The sequence below is a fragment of the Alexandromys fortis genome, unplaced genomic scaffold (genome assembly GCF_014885135.2).
Source record: "Alexandromys fortis isolate MF-2015 unplaced genomic scaffold, M_Fortis_MF-2015_v1.1 scaffold_53, whole genome shotgun sequence".
NCBI classification, from domain to species: domain Eukaryota; kingdom Metazoa; phylum Chordata; class Mammalia; order Rodentia; family Cricetidae; genus Alexandromys; species Alexandromys fortis.
Window position 1 is genome coordinate 10,273,266 of NW_026067939.1, and position 22,263 is coordinate 10,295,528.

The 22,263-nt window shown below is 33.8% G+C and overlaps 1 protein-coding gene across 1 annotated transcript in view; it reads left to right on the forward strand.

Moving 5' to 3' along the window:
- Fstl5 (follistatin like 5) overlaps positions 1-22,263 on the forward strand; it is a 288,146-nt gene that overhangs the window by 94,332 nt on the left and 171,551 nt on the right. The window contains exon 4 of the mRNA XM_050147516.1: positions 16,127-16,323. Coding sequence (XP_050003473.1) covers positions 16,127-16,323 — 197 coding nt within the window. The remainder of the gene's footprint in view (positions 1-16,126; positions 16,324-22,263) is intronic.

Genomic DNA, 22,263 nt, shown 5'->3' on the forward strand with positions numbered 1-22,263 from the left:
TGTTGTCTAAGTTGCCTGAGATTGTGATTTGTGGACTGGCTTTCTTTGTTTTATGTTTAAAAACCACTCATGAGTGATCCACACACATTTGAACAACTGATTTTTGACAAAAAAGCTTTTAAAAAGAGATTTTGATGTCATTGTTTTGAGTTCTTTATTTCACATAGCCATTCATAGAATGTGTGTTTGGTACAAAAAGAAATTCCATTCTATAATTTGCTGCTTTGTCCAAATGATGATGTCCTATGCCATGTAGAAGTTTTTTTTTTCTTTTTTTCTTTTTGTTTGTTTTGTTTTCAGGAGGTTTCATTTAGTAACTGTTGATTTTAAAGCCTTTTCAGTCAGTAGGTATTCCATTCAGAAAGTCTTTTCCTGTGATAATGAGTTCGAAACAATTCTCCACTTTCTCTTCTATCACATTCTTATTATTTAGTCTTATTTTTGAGGTCCTTGCTCCATTTGGAGTTGAATTTTATGCAAGGTGATAATTATGGATATATTTTAGTCTTCTACATACAGCCATCCATTTTGGCCAGCATCAATTGATGAAGATACTCTGATTCTGGTATACATTTCTGACTTCTTTATTAAAGTCAGGTTTTCATAGGTGTATAAACTTTTTTCTAGAGCTTGAAATCAATTATACTGCTCAATATGTCTAGTTTTGTTTCAATACCACATTATACTTATTACTATAGATCTATTGAATGACTTAAAATCTGGGTTGTATAAACCTCCGACAGTTCTTTTGTTATTCAGAATTGGTTTAAATATCTTATTCTCTTTTCATATGAAGCTTAATATTTATTTTTATTTCGGTTAAGAATTATGTTGCACTTTTAATGGCGATTGCCTTGAATTTGTAGACTGCTTTTGGTCTTTTGGTAAGACAAGTCACATCCTTATCTTATCCCTAACTCTAGGGGAAATGTTTTGAGTTACTCTCCATTTATTTTGCTGGTTGGTATGGCCTTGCTGTAATTGTCTTTATTATGTTGCAATATGTCCCATGTATCACTAATTTCTCTGGAAAATTTATTAGGAGGGGATGGTAGATCTTGTCAAAAACCTTTTCTTAATCTAATGTGATGATCATGTGGTTTTGGTCTTCCAGTCTGATATATGGTGGATTACATTTATTAGTTTAAAGTCGTTAAACTGTTCTTGCTTCTGTGTGATAAAGCCTGGTTTGATCATGGTGGATAATCTTTTTTGCTTTGTTCTTGTGTAGAGTTTCTTAGTATTTTAATGAGAAGTTTTATATTGGTATTCATAAGGTCTGTAATTCTCTGGTTTTGTTGGGGGTATTTATGTGAATTAGGTACAAGGTAATTTTGGCCTCTTAGAATTAGGCAATGTTCTTTCTGTTTCTATTTTGCAGAATATTTAAAGAACTATAGGCATTAGTTCTTGGAAAATCTGGTAGAATTTTGCATTGAATAAATATAACTCTGGGAATTTTTTTGATTGGAAAGTATGTAATTATTCCTTCTATTTCACTTGGGTCTGTGGTTTTGATTAAATTTCTTGATTCAACTTTGGCGGATGTTATATAAAAATTTCAATATTTTAGGTTTTCAAATTTGTTTGAGGAAATATTTTTTAAAACAACAAAAACTTTACTTATTTATTTTTACTAAAGGGACTTTAAAATTCATATTTAGATTTATTTATTTATTTATTTATTTATTTATTTATTTATTTATTTATTAAAGATTTCTGTCTCTTCCCCACCGCCAAACTGGGAGGAAATATTTTTAAAGCATGTTGTTATGATCATCTCTATTGCCTGAGTGTCCATTGTAATGGCTCCCTTTTCTTCTCTAATTTTATTACTTTGGATTATCTTTCTCCATCATCTAGATAATTTGGCTAAGAGTTGCCAGTCCTATTGAACTTTTCAAAGAATCAACTTTTGCTTCATTTTTTCTTTGTATTGTTTTGTTTGTTTGTTTACATTACATTGATTTCAGTCCTGAGTTTGAGTATTTCTTGCTATCTATTTATTTTAGGCTTTATTTCCAACTTCTGTTCTAGAACTTTTTAGGTGTGCTGTTAGTTACTCATATGAGAGCTATACAACTGGGTTTGTTTGTTTGTTTATGTTGGCATTTAATACCATTAACCTGCTTATTAGAACCACCTTCATTATGTCCCATAGTTTTGGGCATGTTGTATTTTGTTTTCATTTAAATCTAAGCAGTATTTAATTTATTTCTTGACACACTTCATTCAGTAGTGGGCTGTTTAATTTTCATGAACTTTTAAACTTTCCATTGTTTCAGCTGTTGCTGATAACCAACCTATAACATGTGGTAGTTATATAAGATACAAGAACTTATTTTAATTTTCTTATATCTGTTGAGACTTGCTTTGTGTCCAGGTATGTGGTTAACTTCTGTGAAAGTCCCATGAGCTGTTGAGAAGAAGATATATTCACGTATGTTTGGTTGAAATATTCTGGAATATCTGTTTGGTCCATTTACCCTATGATGTCATTAACTTCAGTATTTCTCTGTTTAGATTTTTTTTTCTTGGTGAACTGCCTGTTTCTGAGAGTTTGGTGATGAAGTTCCACACTATCAGTATGTGATTTCAACTGTAGTAGTGTTTCTTGCATGTCCTTGTGTGTAGCACATAAATATTTGTAATTCAATAACCTATTGGTAGATTTTCTTTATCCTTTGATGCCTATTATGTCCTTTCCTATCCCTGCTTATAAGTTTTAGTTTGAAGTCTATAATATCAGATATTAAAATAACCACAGGGAATTGCTGCTTGTGTTTATTTGAATAGAATATGCGGGATATTTTTTCTATCCTTTTAAATTAAAGTAATATCTACATTTGATTGTAAAGTGTGTTTATTGGACGCAGCGTTGGAATCTAATCAGCTAGTCTATGTCTTTTTATTGAGAAATTAAATATGTTGCTATTGAGTGTTATCAATGAGTAGTGGTTATTAACTCTTTGTAGTCAAATATTTATCCAACTGTGCAAAAATGTGTTGCATTTGTTTAACTATGTAAAGATGTGTTGATTTATTTATATTGCAGAAAATAGGTTTTACTAAGTAAAGAAGTGGTGCCATTTCATCATGCCGATTAAAGGCACCTGACTGATCTAACAAAAATTCGCTAGGTAGAGAGTATAGGCAGAACTTACAGGCAAAGAGAATGATTAGGAAGAGGAATTTAGATTTGTGTAGGGAGGAAGAAAAAGGAGGTGCAAGGGAGATACCAGGAGCCCACCAGACAGAGAAGAAGAAAGCAGTGAAGTAGGCCATACAGAATGAAATAAAGGTAAAAAGCCCTGAGACAAAATGTAGATGAAGAGAAACAGGTTAGATTAAGTGAAAAGAGCTAGTAGGACAAGCCTAAGCTAAGGCTAAGCATTCATAATCAATAATAAATTTCTGTGTCTTTATTTAGGAGCTGGATGGTGGTTCAAAGACAATACCAATTTCAGTTCCTCTTACTTTGTAGTTAATAGGTGAGGTTTTTTCCCCCCTCTTTTAATTTCATGATCTGGATTATTTGTTCCTTTTTTTTTTTTTTCTTGAATGTGGTTAATCTTTTTTGGTTAAAGTTTTCTTATACAACATCCTGTAGATCTCAATTTATAGATGGATACTGATTAAATTTTATCATGGATTTTTCCTCCATCTGTTTTAATTGATAATTTTGCTGGGTAGATTAACATGGGCTGGCATCTGTGGTCTTGCAGAGTCTCGAGAACATCTGTTTCAAATCTCTCTCACTTTTAAAGTCTCCAGTGAGAAACCAGGTGTTACTCTAATGTGTCTGTCAAGTTTTCTCCATTACTTGGTCTTTTTCTTTTGCTGCATTTAAATATCTTGCTTTGTTCTGTACCTTTGGTGTTTTGATTATTATGTGGTGTGGTGAATTTCTTTTCTTGTTCAGTCTATCTGATGTTCTGTATACTTCATGAACCTTGAAAGATGTATCCTTTTTTAGATTATGAAAATTTTTTATATGATTGTTAGAAATACTTTCTCTACATTTCATCTGGATTTATTCTCCTTTTCTATTCCTATTTTTAATAAATTTGGTCTTTGCATAGTGTTCCAGATGTCGTGAGTACTTTTTTACCTGGTCTTTTAGATGTAATATTTTCTATGATTGAGCTCTACTTTCCTTCTATATTTCTTGCAATGCCTGAGATTCTCCCTTCCTTGTCTCCACTTCTGTTGAGTAGGTTTACCTCTGAGAATGTTTATTTAACGTCCTAGATTTATAAAGTTTTAAAATGTATTTCCAACCTACTGCCAGAGAACAAATTCTACGAAGCCCTGTCTTTAAGTTAAAACATCGCATTGGATTGTATGGTGAACCTTAACACAGATGCAAAAGAAAAAGCATGTTTTATCTTCTTGTTCCTTGCTTGTGGAAGGCTTCTGCTCACTCGCAGTGTTTCTGTCCTGTTCAATTCATGCTCTGACAGCAGCTGTCCCTGAACTGAAGAGGGTTTTTCGAGTAACAGCATCTAGTAAGCTGTCATTATTACTTAAAGTGCAGCGGTGCTTGCTCAGTATCGCCAAAGAGGGAACTGTACAGCAGGCAGATTGTGTAGTATAGAGCGTCCCTTTTTCTTCTGAACCTGATATACAGACTCAGAAGAAGAGCCGAGTGAGAGCTTGGCAGAACTTCTTGACAATGATCAACCTCGATTGTGTAACCATAAATATACTCAAGAAATTGAAGATAGAGCCTGACAGATCCTTCCTACATGCACACATAGTGCCTACATGATAACTAGTTAGGGAATTACTAGATAGTATCACTACGTTCTAGAACATCCTGTTGTAGAATGCATAACTGCCACTGATTTCAGGAAAAAAAGTAATCCGTTTCTTCCTAACAAAAGTAATAAATATCAGCAATAATAGCCTTCTTTTTCTTTAAAGTATAGCATATTGCAGGCTGAAGAGATAGCTCAGTTTTCAAGATCACCTCCTGCCCTTCTTTCGACCTGGGTTCAATTACCAGTGGCTGTGTGATCTCTGAGAACCATCTGTAACTACAGGTTCGGAGAATATGATACTATCTCCTGGGTTCGCAGGGTACCAGACACACATGTGATGTACATACAAACCAAGTAAACACACATATAAAATGAAAATAAATAAATATGAATTTTAAAAGACTTGCACATCACCAAAATTGTGTTTTAACTGTATGTAGTTAACAGATCTTTGAGAATTTTACTCAATATCATAGCATGTTACAAGATGAATAATAATAGTAATAAATAGCTGAGTATTGTGTAATATGAGAGCAAGTTGTTATCCAAGAATGCCAGAAAATGAGGTTACAGGTTTAGGAAAGGGAAGCAAGCATATTAGGAGGACCGCAACAGGAAGTCCCCTTTAATCTGTTCTTCACTGTTTCATTCACAGCTCATCAGGTGCTCAAGAAAATTGATGGAATGCCTGCTAGGTGGAGGCATTTTTCTCGAAAAGCTGTTTTAAAAATGTCATATTGGCTAGTAAGATACTTATAAATATTTATAGGCAACACAGTAAAAATTGATATTTTTCAGCACAATCTTACAAGTATATATCAGCCTTCCTGCAAACTCTGACTGTAGGAAGTTTAAAGCTGAACTCTGCTGAATAAGGGATTTTCAGTCTGGGACCTGCACTGTCTGGAAGGAATACCGAACTTTGTTTTCTCATTAAGAACCTAGAGTGATAAAAAAGTGTGACCTCCCCACAAAGCAGGGGTGACACTTTCTTATTTTTCTCCAGGGACAGATTTCTATAGGCATAGTTTTCCTGTCCTGGCCGCCTGCTCCCAAATAACTGGCACCCACTTTCCAAATGACTTGCGGACTTAATATAAATGATAAATGTTTAGCTGATAGCTCAGACTTATTACTAGGAACTCTTACATTTAACCCATATTTCTTATCTAGGCTTTGTCACGTGGCTCATGACTTGTGATCTCATTTTCTGCATGTCTTGCTTCCTTAGCAGCCGGCTGGTGTCTCCTGACCCTGCCCTTTTTCACATCCTGTGTCTCCTGACCCCGCCCTTTCTCATGCTGGCTTTCTGTCTGTCTCAGGCTGTCTCGCCAATCTCTTCCAGTCCAGCCACTGACTGTATAGAGAGGTCACACACTTCTCTGTGTGTGGTCGCTTACTTGCTAGTTTCACCTCTTGAATATGTAGGTCTGATGATTAATTTTAGTGTTAGGCATTCGCTTTCAATCTACCTTGTTCAATAAAGGGCCCCTCTTTCACTGCTGCGTATGACAGAATAGCTTACTTTTGCACTTCTATGTATTCCTTAGTTTCTCCCTCTCTTCTTGTTGTCCATGTCTAGTTTTACATGAGTTCTGAGACAATATACTCAGATCCTCAGGCTTGGCAGGCAAGCACATCACCTATTGAACCATCTCCTTATACCCTGAACCATTCTTGCCCCTCGGAAACACTTCATCAACAACAGAAAGCAAAACGAACAAACCAAAATATCTTGCAAATATTTGTATATTTACAATAGTTTTTATCTTTGACTGGAAATAGGAACTGGAACATTATTCATTGTTTGTTTTCATGACTCACAAATTGTGACGTTATTTCATCAGTTGATAAAATTTGCAACTAGATAGTGAAAGATTTAACCATCTATCATGATTTCATAAGGGTTCTAGAAGTTTCTAGGGTCCTATCAACAGAAACTAAAACCGTATAGACTCTCATAACTTTGACAGTCACCTTAAAATATGAGAAAATATGCAGTACATTAATCACCGAGTCTTTTATACTATCCAGGATTACGTAGGCTCTTGTGAAAATTAAAATACTCATAACACTAAATTGTTTTATCATCTGAAGAACAACCTCGGTCAGCAAGTATGTTTGGTAATTGTCCATATATATTTTTAATCTACCAAATTTTGTGATACTTTCTAAATACATCACTGTACCTTTTGGTTAAAAAAAGTTGCTAAATATGCAATTTCTATCTCAGTCTTTTACAAAGACTGATTCTGGACTAGTTCTTGGGTTTTGAAAGAGAAGGGAACTCTGTAAAAATGCTTCTCTTGGAGTTGACTCAAAGATGTATTTCACACAGGTTTAAAAGACTTTGTTCCTTAATATTGTATTTATTCACTATGTTTAGTTGATCTCGTAGAGGAAAATGTAATGTAGGATTTAATTTTGTAACTTTCTACTTAAGAAATAAGACCATTTTTCCAGGTCATCAGAGAGAACTTCTAGAAATTAAAGTTAGAATCACAATCAAGTTGAAAAATGTGATATAAAATTTTTAATTGGTGCTTGCATATAAGACATTAGTCACTCTTTGAATAACCAATCATGTTTAGAGTTAGCTGTCATTCTGTATGGTAATGGTATTCTAAAATGGAACAAATGTCTTTCTAATGCACTAATATTTGATTTGCTATTGTGGCTGCACACCAATATGACTCTGTGAATATCATTATTTCAAGTTTTTTGAAACACATTCTGATAGATGGTGACAATAACAGTCTCCAGGCCTCAGCACTTGAATTTAAATTTCAGCTATATATACTTTTTACTCTTATTAAATTACATAACATCTGTGTATCAGTTCATTTTCTTATTGCTATAACAAAATACCCAGACAGAACTTAAAAAAGGAAGGGGCTATTGTGCTCACAATTTGAAATGATGATCTGCAATGCTGAGAAAGGAATGGTGGCCGGAAGCTCGTTTGTTCCTCACATTGCACTCAGCCAGAAATCAGAAAGAAATGAATGTGGCTTCTCAGGTCTCTGCCTTGTCATTCAGTCTAGCTCTCCACACAAGCGTAGCAAAGACTTTCCCCATGTCAGTTAGCATAAAGAAAATCCCTCACAGACATCCCAGAAGCGTGTCTTCTCAATGATTTCAAATCCCACCAAGCTGATAACCATCATTAACCATCACATTCTATGCTTCATTTCTTCATTTGAAGCAAGAAAACAGTGACCTTATGGTGGATAGTTTATTGGTTTTAATCACATGAAGAATGACCTATTTTAGGAAGTAATTGTAGGAACATTACTCATATTTTTCTTAATGTAATAATTTTCATGGAACATTCTGAATTAATACATTATTATATCTTAATGAGATGAACTTCCTATATCCCAGCTACTGTTTCTATATCTGAGAAGAATTAATTCAGGAAAATTGCTTTCTTGTGAACTTTCAATTGTAAATCTTCACCATGAAGCATGTAGGAGGTGGTCAGTTCTGTCTAAGTTGAAAATATAGAATTTGCATAGTTTCAGAATATGTTATTTAATGCACATTTGACAGTTTGTTACTCATGAACATTTAATATACTTTAAGAAATAAATTATGCAATGATGCATGTGTTTTAGAGTTTTCTTTAAAGTCTAAAATGCCTATCTTTTATTAAAGATAGGCATTATCCCTTAACTAACAAAATATTTTTTTTTTGGAGATTTTTAACAGAAAAACTGTGATGTAGCTGTGATCTAGGGGAATTCCTCTTCAGAAGAGATTTGGAAGCAGTTTTCCTTTGTATTTTAGAAAGTTCAAGAGGCTTTGGTTTTAGTTCTTTAAAGTTCTGGTAAAATTCTGTAGTAAATACACCTGGTTTTGCTGTTATTTTGGTTACGTTGGATTGGAAGATTTTTTTTTATTGTTGTTTCGAATTTTAGTCTTGTGAAGTGTCTGTTTAGTTTTTTCATCTGATCTTGGCTTAACTTTGACTTGTTCTCATTAAGTGAATAATATATTTTCTTTTAGGTTTTTCAAGTGGGAAGAAGAAAGATTTTTTTTGAAGTTATGTCTTTACAATTCCCTAAGTTCCATTGCTGTCTTTTGTAATTAGTTTTTTCCCTCCAAATTTATTATATGTGTGTACACACACACACACACACACACACACACACACACACAGAGTTACCATATCCCAACCAAAATTTCCCATCCCACTTCTCCTTCCATTTGTCTCCACTTTTCGTCTAGCTCTCTTCTATGCCTCTTCTGTTTCTCTTCAGATAGAGGTGGGCCTCCAATGGATATCAACCAGCTAAAGTGTATCCAGCTGCAGTGAGACTAGGCTCCTCTCTTATTAAGGCTGTAAAAGGAAATCAGGCAGAAGGAATGGGTCCCAAAAGCAGGTATCAGAGTCAGAGACAGCCTGTGCTCTCACTGTTAGGAATCTCCCTTGAAGACCACACACAGTCCACAACTGTAACACACTTCTAGAGTTCCTAGTTCACTTCCATGCAGGCCCCTTAGTTGACAGTTCAGTCTCTGTGAGCCCATGTAAGCCCAGGTTAACTGGTTATGTGGTGTTTTTTTGTGGTGTCCTTTACCTTTTTGGCTCCTACAATCCTTCCTGCCCCTCTTCCATAGGAATCTCCAAGCTCTGCCTGATGTTTGGCTGTGGAATTTGCATCTGTTTCCATCAGTTGTTCCTCCAAATTTATTAATTTTTTTCTTTCTTTCTTTTAGCTTATTTTATTAAAAGTCTATCAATCTTGTTATTGTTTTCAAATAACCAATTCTTCATTTCATTGTTTGTATTATTTTTCATATATCTATTACATTCATTTACATTCTGGTCTCGATAGCCCATCCTTGTCTTTTGTTTTTAAGAGCTGTTTGATTTTTGTTTTTGAAAACTCTTAAGAACTTTTTATTTGGATTTTCTCTAACTTATCTTTTTTTTCTATAGGTACTTAGAGCTGAAACCAACAAAATAAAAACAAAGAAAACAATACAAAGAGACAAAGAGTTGGTTCTTCAAGAAAATCGACAAAATAAACAAAACTTTATCCAAATTAACCAAAAGGCAGGGAGAGAATATTCAAATTAACAAAATCAGAAGTGAAAAAGGGAGACATAACAATATACTTTCCTCATAGGACCCTGACTTTATTGTATGTCATAAATTTGGGTATCTTATATTTTATTTTCATTCACCTCTAGAATATTTATAATTTTTATATCTTCAGTGACCCTGAAGTGATCTTTCAGGACCACCCATTCCCCCTGCCAGATTCCTCTTTATAGCCTTAATCAGAGAGGATACTTGTGTTACTGCAGGTTGATACACTTTGGCTGGTTGAATCATTATTCAGTACTGTATTGGTCAATCTCCATAATCATATGTATTTTCTTAATCTTCCTACTGCTTCTAAAACCTAGCTTTATTTTATTTGAATCTAGTAAGCATAAGAAGTTTTTCAATTTTTCTACATTTGCTGATGTTGTATGTCCCAATAGGTGGTCTATTCTAGTGAAATTTTCATGGGGTTATTGAGAAAAAAATATGTTCTACTTAGTGTTTGCATATATTGTTCTGGAGATTTTCATTAAGTATATTAGATCTATGACATCATTTAGCACTATTAATTATCTTTTCCTTTATGTATGAATGACCCAAATAGCTGGGCAAAGTGGGGTATTGAAGCCAACTATCATGAATATGTTGGACCTGAATATTAAGCCAGCCAAAAAGCCCAGAGTGAATAAGACAGGGGCTCATGAAATACTACCCTTAGCCGAGAGAGCTTTTGGCAGATGATGGTGGCTGGGCAAGACGAAATCTGTTGTTTCTCTGGTAGATGATTCTATAACCATACACATACTGAGAAAGAACACTTAGTGGATTCAGTGAGTTTAAAAAAAAAATGAAAGAAAACCAAAGAATTGGGAGAGGAAAAAAAGGATGGAAATATAAGAAGATTTGAAAGGGAATGAATGGAATCTGTCAAAGTATACATGAATGACAATTCAAATACTAAAAATGAAATTTAAGTGAACATAAATATATTTTATTTGTAAAATTTTATTGTAATATTACTACTGCCTTTACTTGAAATATGTATAGTGGAAAAAAAGAACTCCAAAACCAGAAGACCAATGCATTATCAAGTAGGATTTTTTTAATGACAAAGAATATGTCTTTTTCAGTGTACTGTAGTCACCAAAGATCTACTTGAGTCTGTTAGTAGACAAAGTACTTATTAAGCACTATGGGGATCCTCGTTTTTGTTTGAAAATCCATTGTGTAGGTGCCCTATGAATCTTATAATGAAAAAATTGTTATTAGAGTGCTTCAATTTCTTGACTGTATTCTATGTAATTCAGTTTTAAATTTTTGAGAAAATTTGTCATTTTTCGTGAAAGAATAACTAATAGTTCTTGTGCAGAAAAGTGTTTAAGTGAGTTAAATAAAATTAACAAAACAAATGATTTTAGTGAAATTAAATACCAAAGTAAACATAGTACATTGGTTTTCAGGACACTGAAGTATCCAATTCATAATGCTTTTATGACATAGTTGCATATTTAACCAAATTGAGTGAGCTATAATGCTTACTATGCATTTTCATTAAGTTTTTGTGCCCTTATCCTGCTGAATAGACAGTATTAAATCTTTTCTAAAATGATTTATCAACCAGTAAGTAAAGTCAAGTTCCAAGAGTTCCAAAGCATCTGAAGCAGCTAAAATTAAAATGAATAATCAATAAGCTAATGAAAAAAACACAATATCACTTATACATGGGGAAGAATGGAACCTTTTAATGGCTAAAAGATTTAAAAACACCCCAAATTTAAAGTATTGGTAATGTAGAAACTGAATTAAGATTTAGCAAGATTAAAAACAAAAATAAGTTTTATAATGTTAGAAAGTAATGCTAGAATAAAAAAAATGCATTTAAAAAGTCCTTAAGTTACCTTATTTATTCTTAGTATTGGTAGACAAAAATAAAAGTAAAAATTAAGAAAACAGAAATACATTTAAAGCTGGATTTTTGAAGAGTTGAGAGATGAGGTCAACATTCACTTGAACATCCACAGGCAAGAACAACTGCCCTTTGGTAAATTATGTACCATGTAAGGGGTAGTAAAATACCTCCACGACAAGCAAGAAGGTCATGTTATAAACAATAAATATTTTAAAGGACAATTCTCTAATATCTGAGTATTTTTAACATTAACCAAACTGTATGTGATATCATACCTGAAAAGCATTCAAATCAAAATGACAGATTGGTCGTAACTTGTAAAAGTAGTACTCATGTTTATTTCATGCAATCCTAGAAAAATCAAGTAAAATTTATGTCAATGACATATTACATATTTTAAATTAATATGTAGATATATATATATATAAGTAAAATAGGAAATATTTATATGTAATCCTCAAAGAATATTTTCTTCCATGATGAACATGAAATGTAAGTAAGAGACAAAAAAGAAAAAAAAAGAAATATTGAGTATAAATCACAATGAAAACTTTGCTTCTTTTAATCTTTACAAAACAGAAATCTAGACATTCTTTCAAAAATATCTTCGGGAAGTAGTCTGCAATAAACTTCTGAGGTTTACTGACGTTAAATTCATAGCCCTGTAGTTCATTTTCATCTGAAGGGAAACAGGCAAATGGAAAGCACCAAAGCCATCTTCTTATGTTATTTATTTGTGAGGTAAACATTAGAAATTTTACATCACAACTGAGTTTAAAAATTTAATAGAATTTAGGGAAGTATTTAAGAGAATATTTTGTAAATTTAGCCGCATAATGTTATAACAATACCGACAGGAATAAACCAAGGTAATGAAATAGCAATTTTCTGTGGTATGAGTTATGGTGAAGTATTTTTATGAACGCAGTTCACAGACTTCTTCTTCACACAAATCAACACCATATCAAGGAATTATACCTCCACATGAACATGTATTAGTATTTTAAATAAAAACAGTAATTTTTTCCTGTGTACAGGCAAAACCACACATTCTTTGCAGATGATGTAATGCCAAATTGTTGACTGGCTTTTATGGAATACTTTCGTTTTTTGAAAAGGGCAGGGTCTTTTTCTTCCATATTCTCTCGACTAATTTGGAATTGTCAGGTTATGTGACTGTTTTTCAAGAAATAGTCTTCAACATTTAATTTTACCTGATAAAAGGCTATTGTCCTCTCTTCTTTCAATAAACTAGTTATTATTGCACCTTTTTTTAAAGAGAAATCTCTACCATGCTGCCAATGGGTACAATAGTGGCAGAATGTTATACAGTGACAAACTGATTTCTGATTGGACTTAATAATTACTTATGAAAGGAATTACAAGTCTGGTTATGTAAATCTGACCAAAACCCCATAGTCATGGGAGCTCATCAATCCCAGAAGTAAACTTACATTTGTTATTCTGTTAAATAGACTCAGTGTCAAGCTGCCTTCTGAATTCATCTATCGATAGATTAGTGAAGCTTTTACACCTTATCAAAGATATCTTTGCACAGTAGATGTTTAACACAGGCACAACTGATCGAAGTGCAGAGAGTAGATGTGAGTGTTCATCCACAAATTATTTAAACAGGGCCCCAGCATTTTGATTTGCTGTAGTTTTCTGTAATGGTCTTCACACTACATCATAAATGTGTTTTCCTGAAGAGGTTGGAAATAGATGTCTGATCCTCTGAAACTGGTGCTTTTGGTGGTTGTGAGCCTTCTTAAGTGATTGCTGGTAATTGAATGTGGTTCCTCTGCAGGAACAGCACATGATCTTAACCTTTGAGTTATCTCTCTAGCCCCCACATTATTTTAATTAGAGAAAAATAAGTGTAAAAATATTTCAAATGTATATACTTCAACTGTAAATATTCACTAAAATACATGTCATGTTTATCTCTTCCAGTTCACTCTTACTGACAATCGTTTTCCCTTTTGTGATGATGTGGGATGTCCTTCTGTGTATGTGTTGCTTTTGTTAATTGATAAATAAAGCGGTTTTGGTCAATGGCTTAGTAGAGTAAGGCCAGGCAGGAAATCCAAACAGAAATATGTAGAGAGAGTAGGCAGAATCAATGAGATGCCATGTAGTTCCAAAGGAGACAGATGCCAGAACCTTACCGGTAGGCCACAGCCACGTGGTGATACATAACCTAACAAAAATGTGTTAATTTAAGATGTAAGAGTTAGTTAATAGGAAGTCTGAGCTAATTGACCAAGCAGTGTTGTAATTAATATAGTTTCTGTGTGATTATCTGGGTCTGGGAGGCTGGGAAAAGAACAAGCAGTGTCCTCTTACATGTACTCTAAAGTCAAATACCCACTATTCATCCTCTGGCCTGCAGAGAGTTTACAAATCGTGTACTGAAATTTCTTCATATCAGCTCCAGAAAATTATTCCACATTGCCCTAGAGTAACTGAAATGCCATTTAAACATTCAGGTTTGTTTTGAGCAAGTTAGCCTGTCTTTCAGTCTGTACAGAAATCCAAGCCAGAGCTATTGGAATGGTTGGCTCTGCTTTGCCATCCTTCCTCTCAGGATACACCTATGTGTATCACCACACAGATGCCTGAAGCCTTGCTGCTGCGCTGTTCTTCCAGACACCAAAATTGCTAGCTATCAAATTTAGGTTTGATCACTCCACTCCTTTGGCAGTGCGTTCTTTGCGAGTATGGAAACATTCGTATTCTTCTTCTTCTTCAGTGAGAACAGATAATGCAGAGTTGACTCATTGTATGACAGCCCATGTACTTATTCATTGTAAAAAGGGACTTCTTGACAGGATTACTAAACGCCAAGATCTCTGCACAGTATGCGTTCTACTGCCTTTTAGAAAAGTAAGATCTCTTTTTTCCCCTCTAGTATAGGTTGTTTCCCATCTTGTCTAGAAAGACAATGGAACTTCAAAATCCTGTTTTTCAACCTTAGTCGTCTCAGACATGTATTTATATATCTTGAAGAATCTTCTTCTGAAATTGTCAGCGCTGTCAAGCCTAATTGTCAAAAGCAACTCAATTATAGAGCTAGGTTTTTAACTAAAAATAAGTTGTAAAGTTTCCATCTTATACAGAATCTGCTTTTTTCATTCATAATTGCACTAATCACTGTCATTTTAGAGTACATTTTATGTCATGCTTCCTGTCAGCAGTTTGAATTATTTCAATATTATAGTTATACAGGCTTCATCATAAGGACATGTGAAGCCAAATACTTTGTGAAATAATTATATAAAGATACCAGGGCATTTTTATTAGTTTTAATTTTTGTTTTGTGTTTATGAGGAACATTACATATCCAATTATTTTAATTAATTATAATGCCCCTTTTATTAAGATTTATACACAGGAGATACTGAAAATATGTTAATATCTGTATTGCAATTAATTTTAACTTGGAGATGAGATTTGCAGAGTAAAAACTCCTCGGTATAAAATGAAAACACATTATTATATGATAATCTTGTACTTTAAAAGGAAGAAAGTGGATACCTACCAAGGCAGTAAGAAAAGTCACATATGCAGATCCTAATTTGAGCTTTATGCTCTTGAGGATATTTTCAGATGGGGAGAGAAATTGTTGAATATAGACAGACAGGCTGAAATGCAGGATAGTTTCTTAAGACAGATCAAAATGTTTTAAATATATTTAATTTAATATCACCTATTGTGGTACAATTATTGTGGCCCAAATGAGTTTAAGTGCAAAATCAGGCAGATGCTAATCTTTTGCCTTCTCATGTGAACCTCATTTTCTTTTTTAAGAAGCAGATTTGTTTTATGTTTACCTGTAGGCATGTCTGTGTGTGTACATATGTGCAACTGAGTGAGACTATCTGTGGAGGACAGTACAGTGTGTACCCTCTGGAGCTAGGGTAACAGTTGCTGTGAGCCAACTGGTGTAGGTGGTAGAAACTAAACTTTAATCCTCTACAAGAACAGAAAGAGCTCTTACCTACAGGACCATTTCTACAGCCCTTGATCATTATTTTGTGCATTTTTTTTTGTGTTGATCAACGGAGAGTTGTAGTACAAGGATAAAAACGGAGACAATTAATTTAAATTCTAAAGCCAGTTGGTAGCATGTCTTTCTGGGGTTCTGAAAATACTAATGTCTTTCTCATAGAAAAAACAAAACAACAGTAAATTTTGTCACCTTGGCGTAAAGTTTTCCATCACCCTGGGGAAAGTTCATTTACTTTTTCCAAGTTTTAAAGTATGCAAAATTGAAAATTTAATATATATATATATATATTGCATACATCAATTGTATAACATTACTTTTTAAATATTAATAAAATAATTTCTTCTCAATAAGATTGATTCAAAAATAACTCAAATTTCTTGTTACAGGAGACAACTGCTTGGCCACTGAGTACAGCAAGATGAAAAGTATGCTTTTAGATTTACAAAATCAAAAGTACATTACACAAGAAAATGAGAATTCTAACGGTGATGACATATCTAGGAAGAAGCTGTTGGTGGATCAAATGTTCAAGCATTTTGATGCAGACAGTAATGGACTTGTAGATATTAATGAACTAACTCAGGTATGACCCCAACAAATATATAAAATATATTGCTTAAGTATAACAGATAGTTTTATTTTGTTAGAATTTACTCTATAGAATAATATATTTTATTCATAATACCAAAAGAATGGAAATGAAATGATATTACTACTTGACTACCTAACTGATTATGGAGGTATAGGCAGGGGGATGGAGGTATTGAATTCAGCCTGGGATACAAAATTTGATCTTGACTCAGAAAGCCAAGGACTTGGAATACCACTAAGTATGTGCAAGCTGGGCTTCTATTATCATAACCACAGGGGAAAATAAAAAGAGGCTTAACTAATTTATCAGCAGCATTTATCAAAGTACTTTGTGTTTTATAGTTTAAAAGAAATATGATATATTCTGTACCTAAAACGAACTATAAGTTATGTTATGCAACTTAAAAGATTTCTCCTGATCTATTCTGGACTGTATGTAATTTTCACTTTCTGCCAATGTATAAGGTGTGTATTAGAGGTATCTTCATTTGCTTTAACGTTGCATTAATGCTCAGGAAAGAATATTACCTTTGCATAAATGTGTAAGGGTGTGTGCATAAGAAAGTGTGCAAGAATTTGTATATGAGTTTGTGTTTGCTTTACCTTTATTAGAAAGCAAACTTTCATAAGCAAAAGAAAAGGTTAAATGGAATTTTAAAATTTGATTTGACAGGGAGCATCCGTACCTACTCATAGAGACACAATCACATTTTTATAGTATAATATTTAAATCAGGATACACGTTTGTTTTCTGATTTTTGGATGTTGATTTTGTTTCCAGAAATGATGATGGACTTATTTTTCCAAAGAAACTTTTGTTTTAGAACTCTGTAAGATAATCTTGCATCTAATAGTGAATATCTGACCCTTCCTTGGGATATCCTTGTCCTGTAGACTTGATTCTCGCATTTAGAATTTTCAGTATTACTTTAGTGAAGAAAATGGTACTTTTGTCACAATCAATTTACCACAGCAAAAAACTTACCATTCCCCTTATTGAATATTAGATTTACACAGTGGGTGTATTGAAATGTGTTGGTTGATGTTACTGACATATAAAGTTTGTTCTGAGTGTTTAACATGAAAAGATTCTTAATTTTATTAAGCCCTTTCTCTCTAATGAGATAATCCCATAGCATTCATTCTTCATTTTATTCATGGGGTAAAATATATCTATGAATTAACACATATAAATGCTCTTCTAATTCTTCAGATGTGGTTCAGTAAACCCTGGGAGTGATCTTAATGTGTTATTGGCCTGAGCTTCCTAGAATGTTATTGAAGTCTTTCTATCTATGTTCAGTAGAGATATTGATCTGTAGCTTCCAGCCTTCAACGATTCTATCTACTACTATTACCATCCCTCATCCCATCCTCTCCCTCCCTTCAGTGTCTCTTTGCCTCTTCTTTTCATCTGATTTCTGTTTTGTGTGATTAGCAGAGTGCAGAACTATTAGAATGTGTTATAGAAGATCAAGATCCTCTTCAAAGTTTTGTGATGGATCTTGTATTATTCTTAAATATTTAGCAAAATTCACTAGTGGCATTATCAACCATGGGTTTTCCTTTGGTGGAAGATATAATTATTATGATCTTCTCACTGTTAATGGGATGTTTTTATTTCTTCATGACTTATATGATTCAATTAGGCATATTATGTGTATGTGTGCTTGTTCAAGAATTTGCTCATTTCTTCTTGTCAAACTTGGGGTGTGTATTTCTTAATAGACTCTTGATATGCAGTGAATTTTTGTGAAAATTATAGTCTCTCTGGTTTCATTACTATTGTCTTCTTTCTTTTGTTCTTATTAGTTAAGCTTGGATTTGTATATTTTATTTAAAGAATGATATACAAAGAACAACTCTCACTTCATTGATTTTTGTATGGCTTGGTTCTCTGTATTTTATTACTCTTCTGATCATCTGTCTTGCCTTCTTGCTGCTAATTTTCAAGTTTTGCTTTTGTTTTCTTAGCTCCTTAACGTACAATAATAGACTAATTATTTGAGACCTTTGCTCTTTTTTTCATGTAAGTGACAGCTATAGATCTCTCTTTCAGTACTAATGTTGTCATATCCTTGAGCTTTGGGTAGTTTATTTTCCATTACTGTTTGTCTCAATAAACTTTCAAACTTATTTAACTTTTGATTTAATTGTGTGGATTTTTCAATAATGTCGATCTGAATCCAAAGATGTTCTTGTTATTGATTTCTTCTTTTGCTGTATTATGGTTTCTAAATAAATTCCTCCAAATTTTAAGTTTTTTAAAACTGTTATTAGTGCTGTTTTGTGGACAGCTATGAGATTACCTAGAGAACGCTTCCATGCACTGGACTCTGTAGCTACTGGATGCAATGTACTGCATATGAATGCCAGGTCGATTTGGTTTAGGTATACTTTAATTCCGGAATCCTAGCTGGTTTTCTGTCTAGCTGTTCTACCCACCACCGAATGTAGGATGTTGGAATCTCTGCTATTCCTGTGATGTGGGCTTTGACTCTCCTCATCTATGTTAATGTTGCCTCTATATACTTGAGTTCTCTGATATTCAGTGTCTTTATATTGAAAGTTTGATTTATCTGAACCAACTTCCTTCTCTTTGGAAATTAACTTTGTTTTTCTTTTTACTGATTTTGAGTAGTTTCTTTCAGTAGACAAAGGTATGATTAATACTGCTTGTTTAAAAAATCCGTTTAAATAGAATATATTTTTCACTCGGTCTTTCCATATATGTGTGTTCTAAGAGATGATATAGTTTCTTGTAAATAATGTGGATTTTTGTTATTGTTTTAGTTTGGTTTGCCTGTTGTTCATTTTTTAAGCATTCAATCACTCAGGTTTTTAATTAGAAAATTTGTTCTATTTTTACTTTATTATGATCAGCAATATTTTATCACTGCCATTTTGTTCTTTATTTTTCAGGTGTTAAGTTCCTCTCCATTTCTCTCTCATTTTTTATGGTTAGTTTTTCTTCATTGTTATGTTTTGACTTGTGTCTTATAACTTTTATTTTGTCAATGTGCTGATTGTTTTCATCAACTAGACACAAACCATAGAATTTGAGAAGAGGGATCTCCAGTTCAGGAACTGTCTCCATCAGATGGGCCTATATGCAAGTCTGTGGAACATTTTCTTAACGATTAATGTGAAAGGGCCCAGATCTCTGTGCATTGGGTGCTATATAAGAAAAGTAGCTGAGCAAGCCAGAGAAAGCAGGCCAGTCAGCAGCCTTTCTCCAAGGTTTCTGCTTCCGTTGCAGCCTCCAGATTCTTCCTTGAGTTTCTCTATTGACTTCTCTTAATGATAGACTATCACATGGAGGAGCAGGTCAAATAAACCCCCAATTTAGCTTTGGTCAGTGTTTTATCACAGCAATGGAAAGCAAACTGAAGAGTGCACTATTAGATTTTGCTTTGTTATTTCCACAAGTCCCACAGAACCCATCCTTTGATTAAAGGCAGATGCTTTAAAATTGTCTTAAAAGTGCAAGAACAAAAGGGGAAAAAACATAATTGCTAACTACAGGTGTACTTGATATTTTCTTCAAACTTTAAGTTTTGGTAGCATATTTACTTGTTTTGTTGCCTTTCTCCTAAACATATCAGTTTTATTATCATGTCCTCACGCTTGTCTCTTTCATTTTGAAAAATTTTTACTAGCATATTATATAAATCTTGGTGTGATATTTGTTTAGTTTCTGATTGTTTGGGAATACCTGTGCTGCATTGTCTCCCTCATTTCTGATCTGTGTGTGTGTGTCTGTCTGTCTCTGCTACTGTGTGCGAGTGTACACTGTATGCATATGTCTGCTTTACTGAGGACTGACCTTAAAGCCACACGCATGACAAAAAGGCACTCTCCCAGTTAAACATTGAAGTGTTAGATATTTTTAAACCTTTAAGACCTTTGCTTTTTTTCTATACCCCAGTTTTGCCGCAGGATGAGTACCTGTCCATTTTTCTTCTCCTGATCAGACACTGAAACTAATATGTGCTTTCTGAGGTTGGTGGGTTACCACTCCATCCATGTGATAACCGTGAGATGCTCAACTGCCATATAAGTGCACAATAAAGGAGAAGAACCAAAAACCATGGTCTGAGATTCCTACCTGATATAGGGTAGACTAGATTCCAAATCTGTCTTTCTAGTGCTGGAAGCCTGAGCTTCTCACCAAGAAGAATCCCCATAGGCACTGGCCTGAGGTCAAGGGTCATTGTGTTTTACAGTTGCTGAATGCTAGTATTGCAAGTCTAGTCTTGAGATGCACAGAAATTCAGAACTTACTCATCTATTATAAGACAGACAGAGTCATTCATCAATCTGTACTAGCTGAAGTCAGAGAAGAGATAGTGGAGGTCATGTCTTGATCATTAAGGAGAACACTATGCAGGATAGCACCTGAGGACTTTAACTACAGGCATCTGCACTGTCTCCTTTGGTGAATCTCAGGTCTACACCTCAATTGTCATTATAGTATGCGGAATCTACTCTGCTCTTCGTATATCCCTTTTCACACAATGCATACTTAGAAGCTTCATCTGTTTGTTCAGTCCTAAAAAGAGGATCTTTTGGGATTTGCCTGGTGTTGAGTTTCAGTATGAGAGTCCAGCATTCTTTTACAGAACCTTCTGTTGTTCATTATCCATCTCACCATCCACCACAAGGAAATTTTTCTTTGAGTTCCATACTTAAAAGTTTCAGTCCCTTGCTGACTGTCAGTGTTGAGTCCAAAGCTACATCCAATCTGTCAGCACAAGGCCAGAGCTAGAGCGTCTTTGTCGAGCACAGGGTTTCCACAGTGGGCCTGTCTCTAAGTTTCCAAGTAAAAGACTTCACAATCTCTTCCCAACAAAGAAGTCACCTTTCCCATGCTATACCATTTGGAGCTTAGAAATGCTTAAGTGGGAAAGCCTTTCCTTCTCGACTTCAAAAGTCTTTGCTTATGACTCTGCTAACATGTTCCAGCATTTTCCCAATTCTATAAAGTATCTGATTTTCATAGTTCTTGTGAATGTTTTCTTGAAAATTAATTATGTAATTAAATAAATTTAAAAATTAATTAATTAATTAATCCAACTGTTAAACTGTTATTTCTCCAAATAAATATCTCTTAGTGATTTTTCCAAGAATCTTGCTCTGTTCTCAGTTAAGGACCTTTTTTTTTTTTACCATAAATTGTATTTCAAACTCTGGAAGAGTGACTTCATAAGAGAGGAGTTAGAAACTAACCACTAAGAAATTGACTAAAGAAGGAAGATTATGAAGAATAGCTTATTGTAATAAAAGTTTAAAAAATTTTAGACCATAAATAATACAATATCAAAGCATCAAAGTACTGAATAATCTCTGAGTAGTGCTTTACAAAACTCTGTAGACATTTTGTGGAGATAGAAGTTATAAACAATTATATATATATGCATTATTTTGAACGGCATAATTATAATTCACTTTAGAAAAATCAAAAAAAAAAAAAAAGACCATCAAGTACCAAAAAGTTGGAAACTCATTTCCTGGGTAAAAATGAACTCTGTTTTTGCAGCAGATTAGAAAAAATATGAGACAAAAATGACAAAAAAAAACCCTAATGTACTTGTTTCATCTGTCCGTTTTCAAATTTATGTGTGACTTAGGAGTACCTAACATTGGAATGTCTGATAGCTTTGGTGTTACCGTGTCCTAAGTTTTGTCATAACACCAACAATGTGAATCTTCAGGAAAAACTACAGTGAGGCGCTATCCATTCACTGCCGAATCCTAGCCCTTAGCAAACCACTCTAAGTGGTCTAATCAATAGCAGATGGACAATGACAGAGGGATCTGTCGCTTCTAAATGGAAAAGTCTTATTTTCCCAAAAGGCTTATAGCAGTGATGGCTTCAGTCATTAGGCAGTATTGTTAATCCCCAGAGCTAGACTGCATAGAGCATATGGTT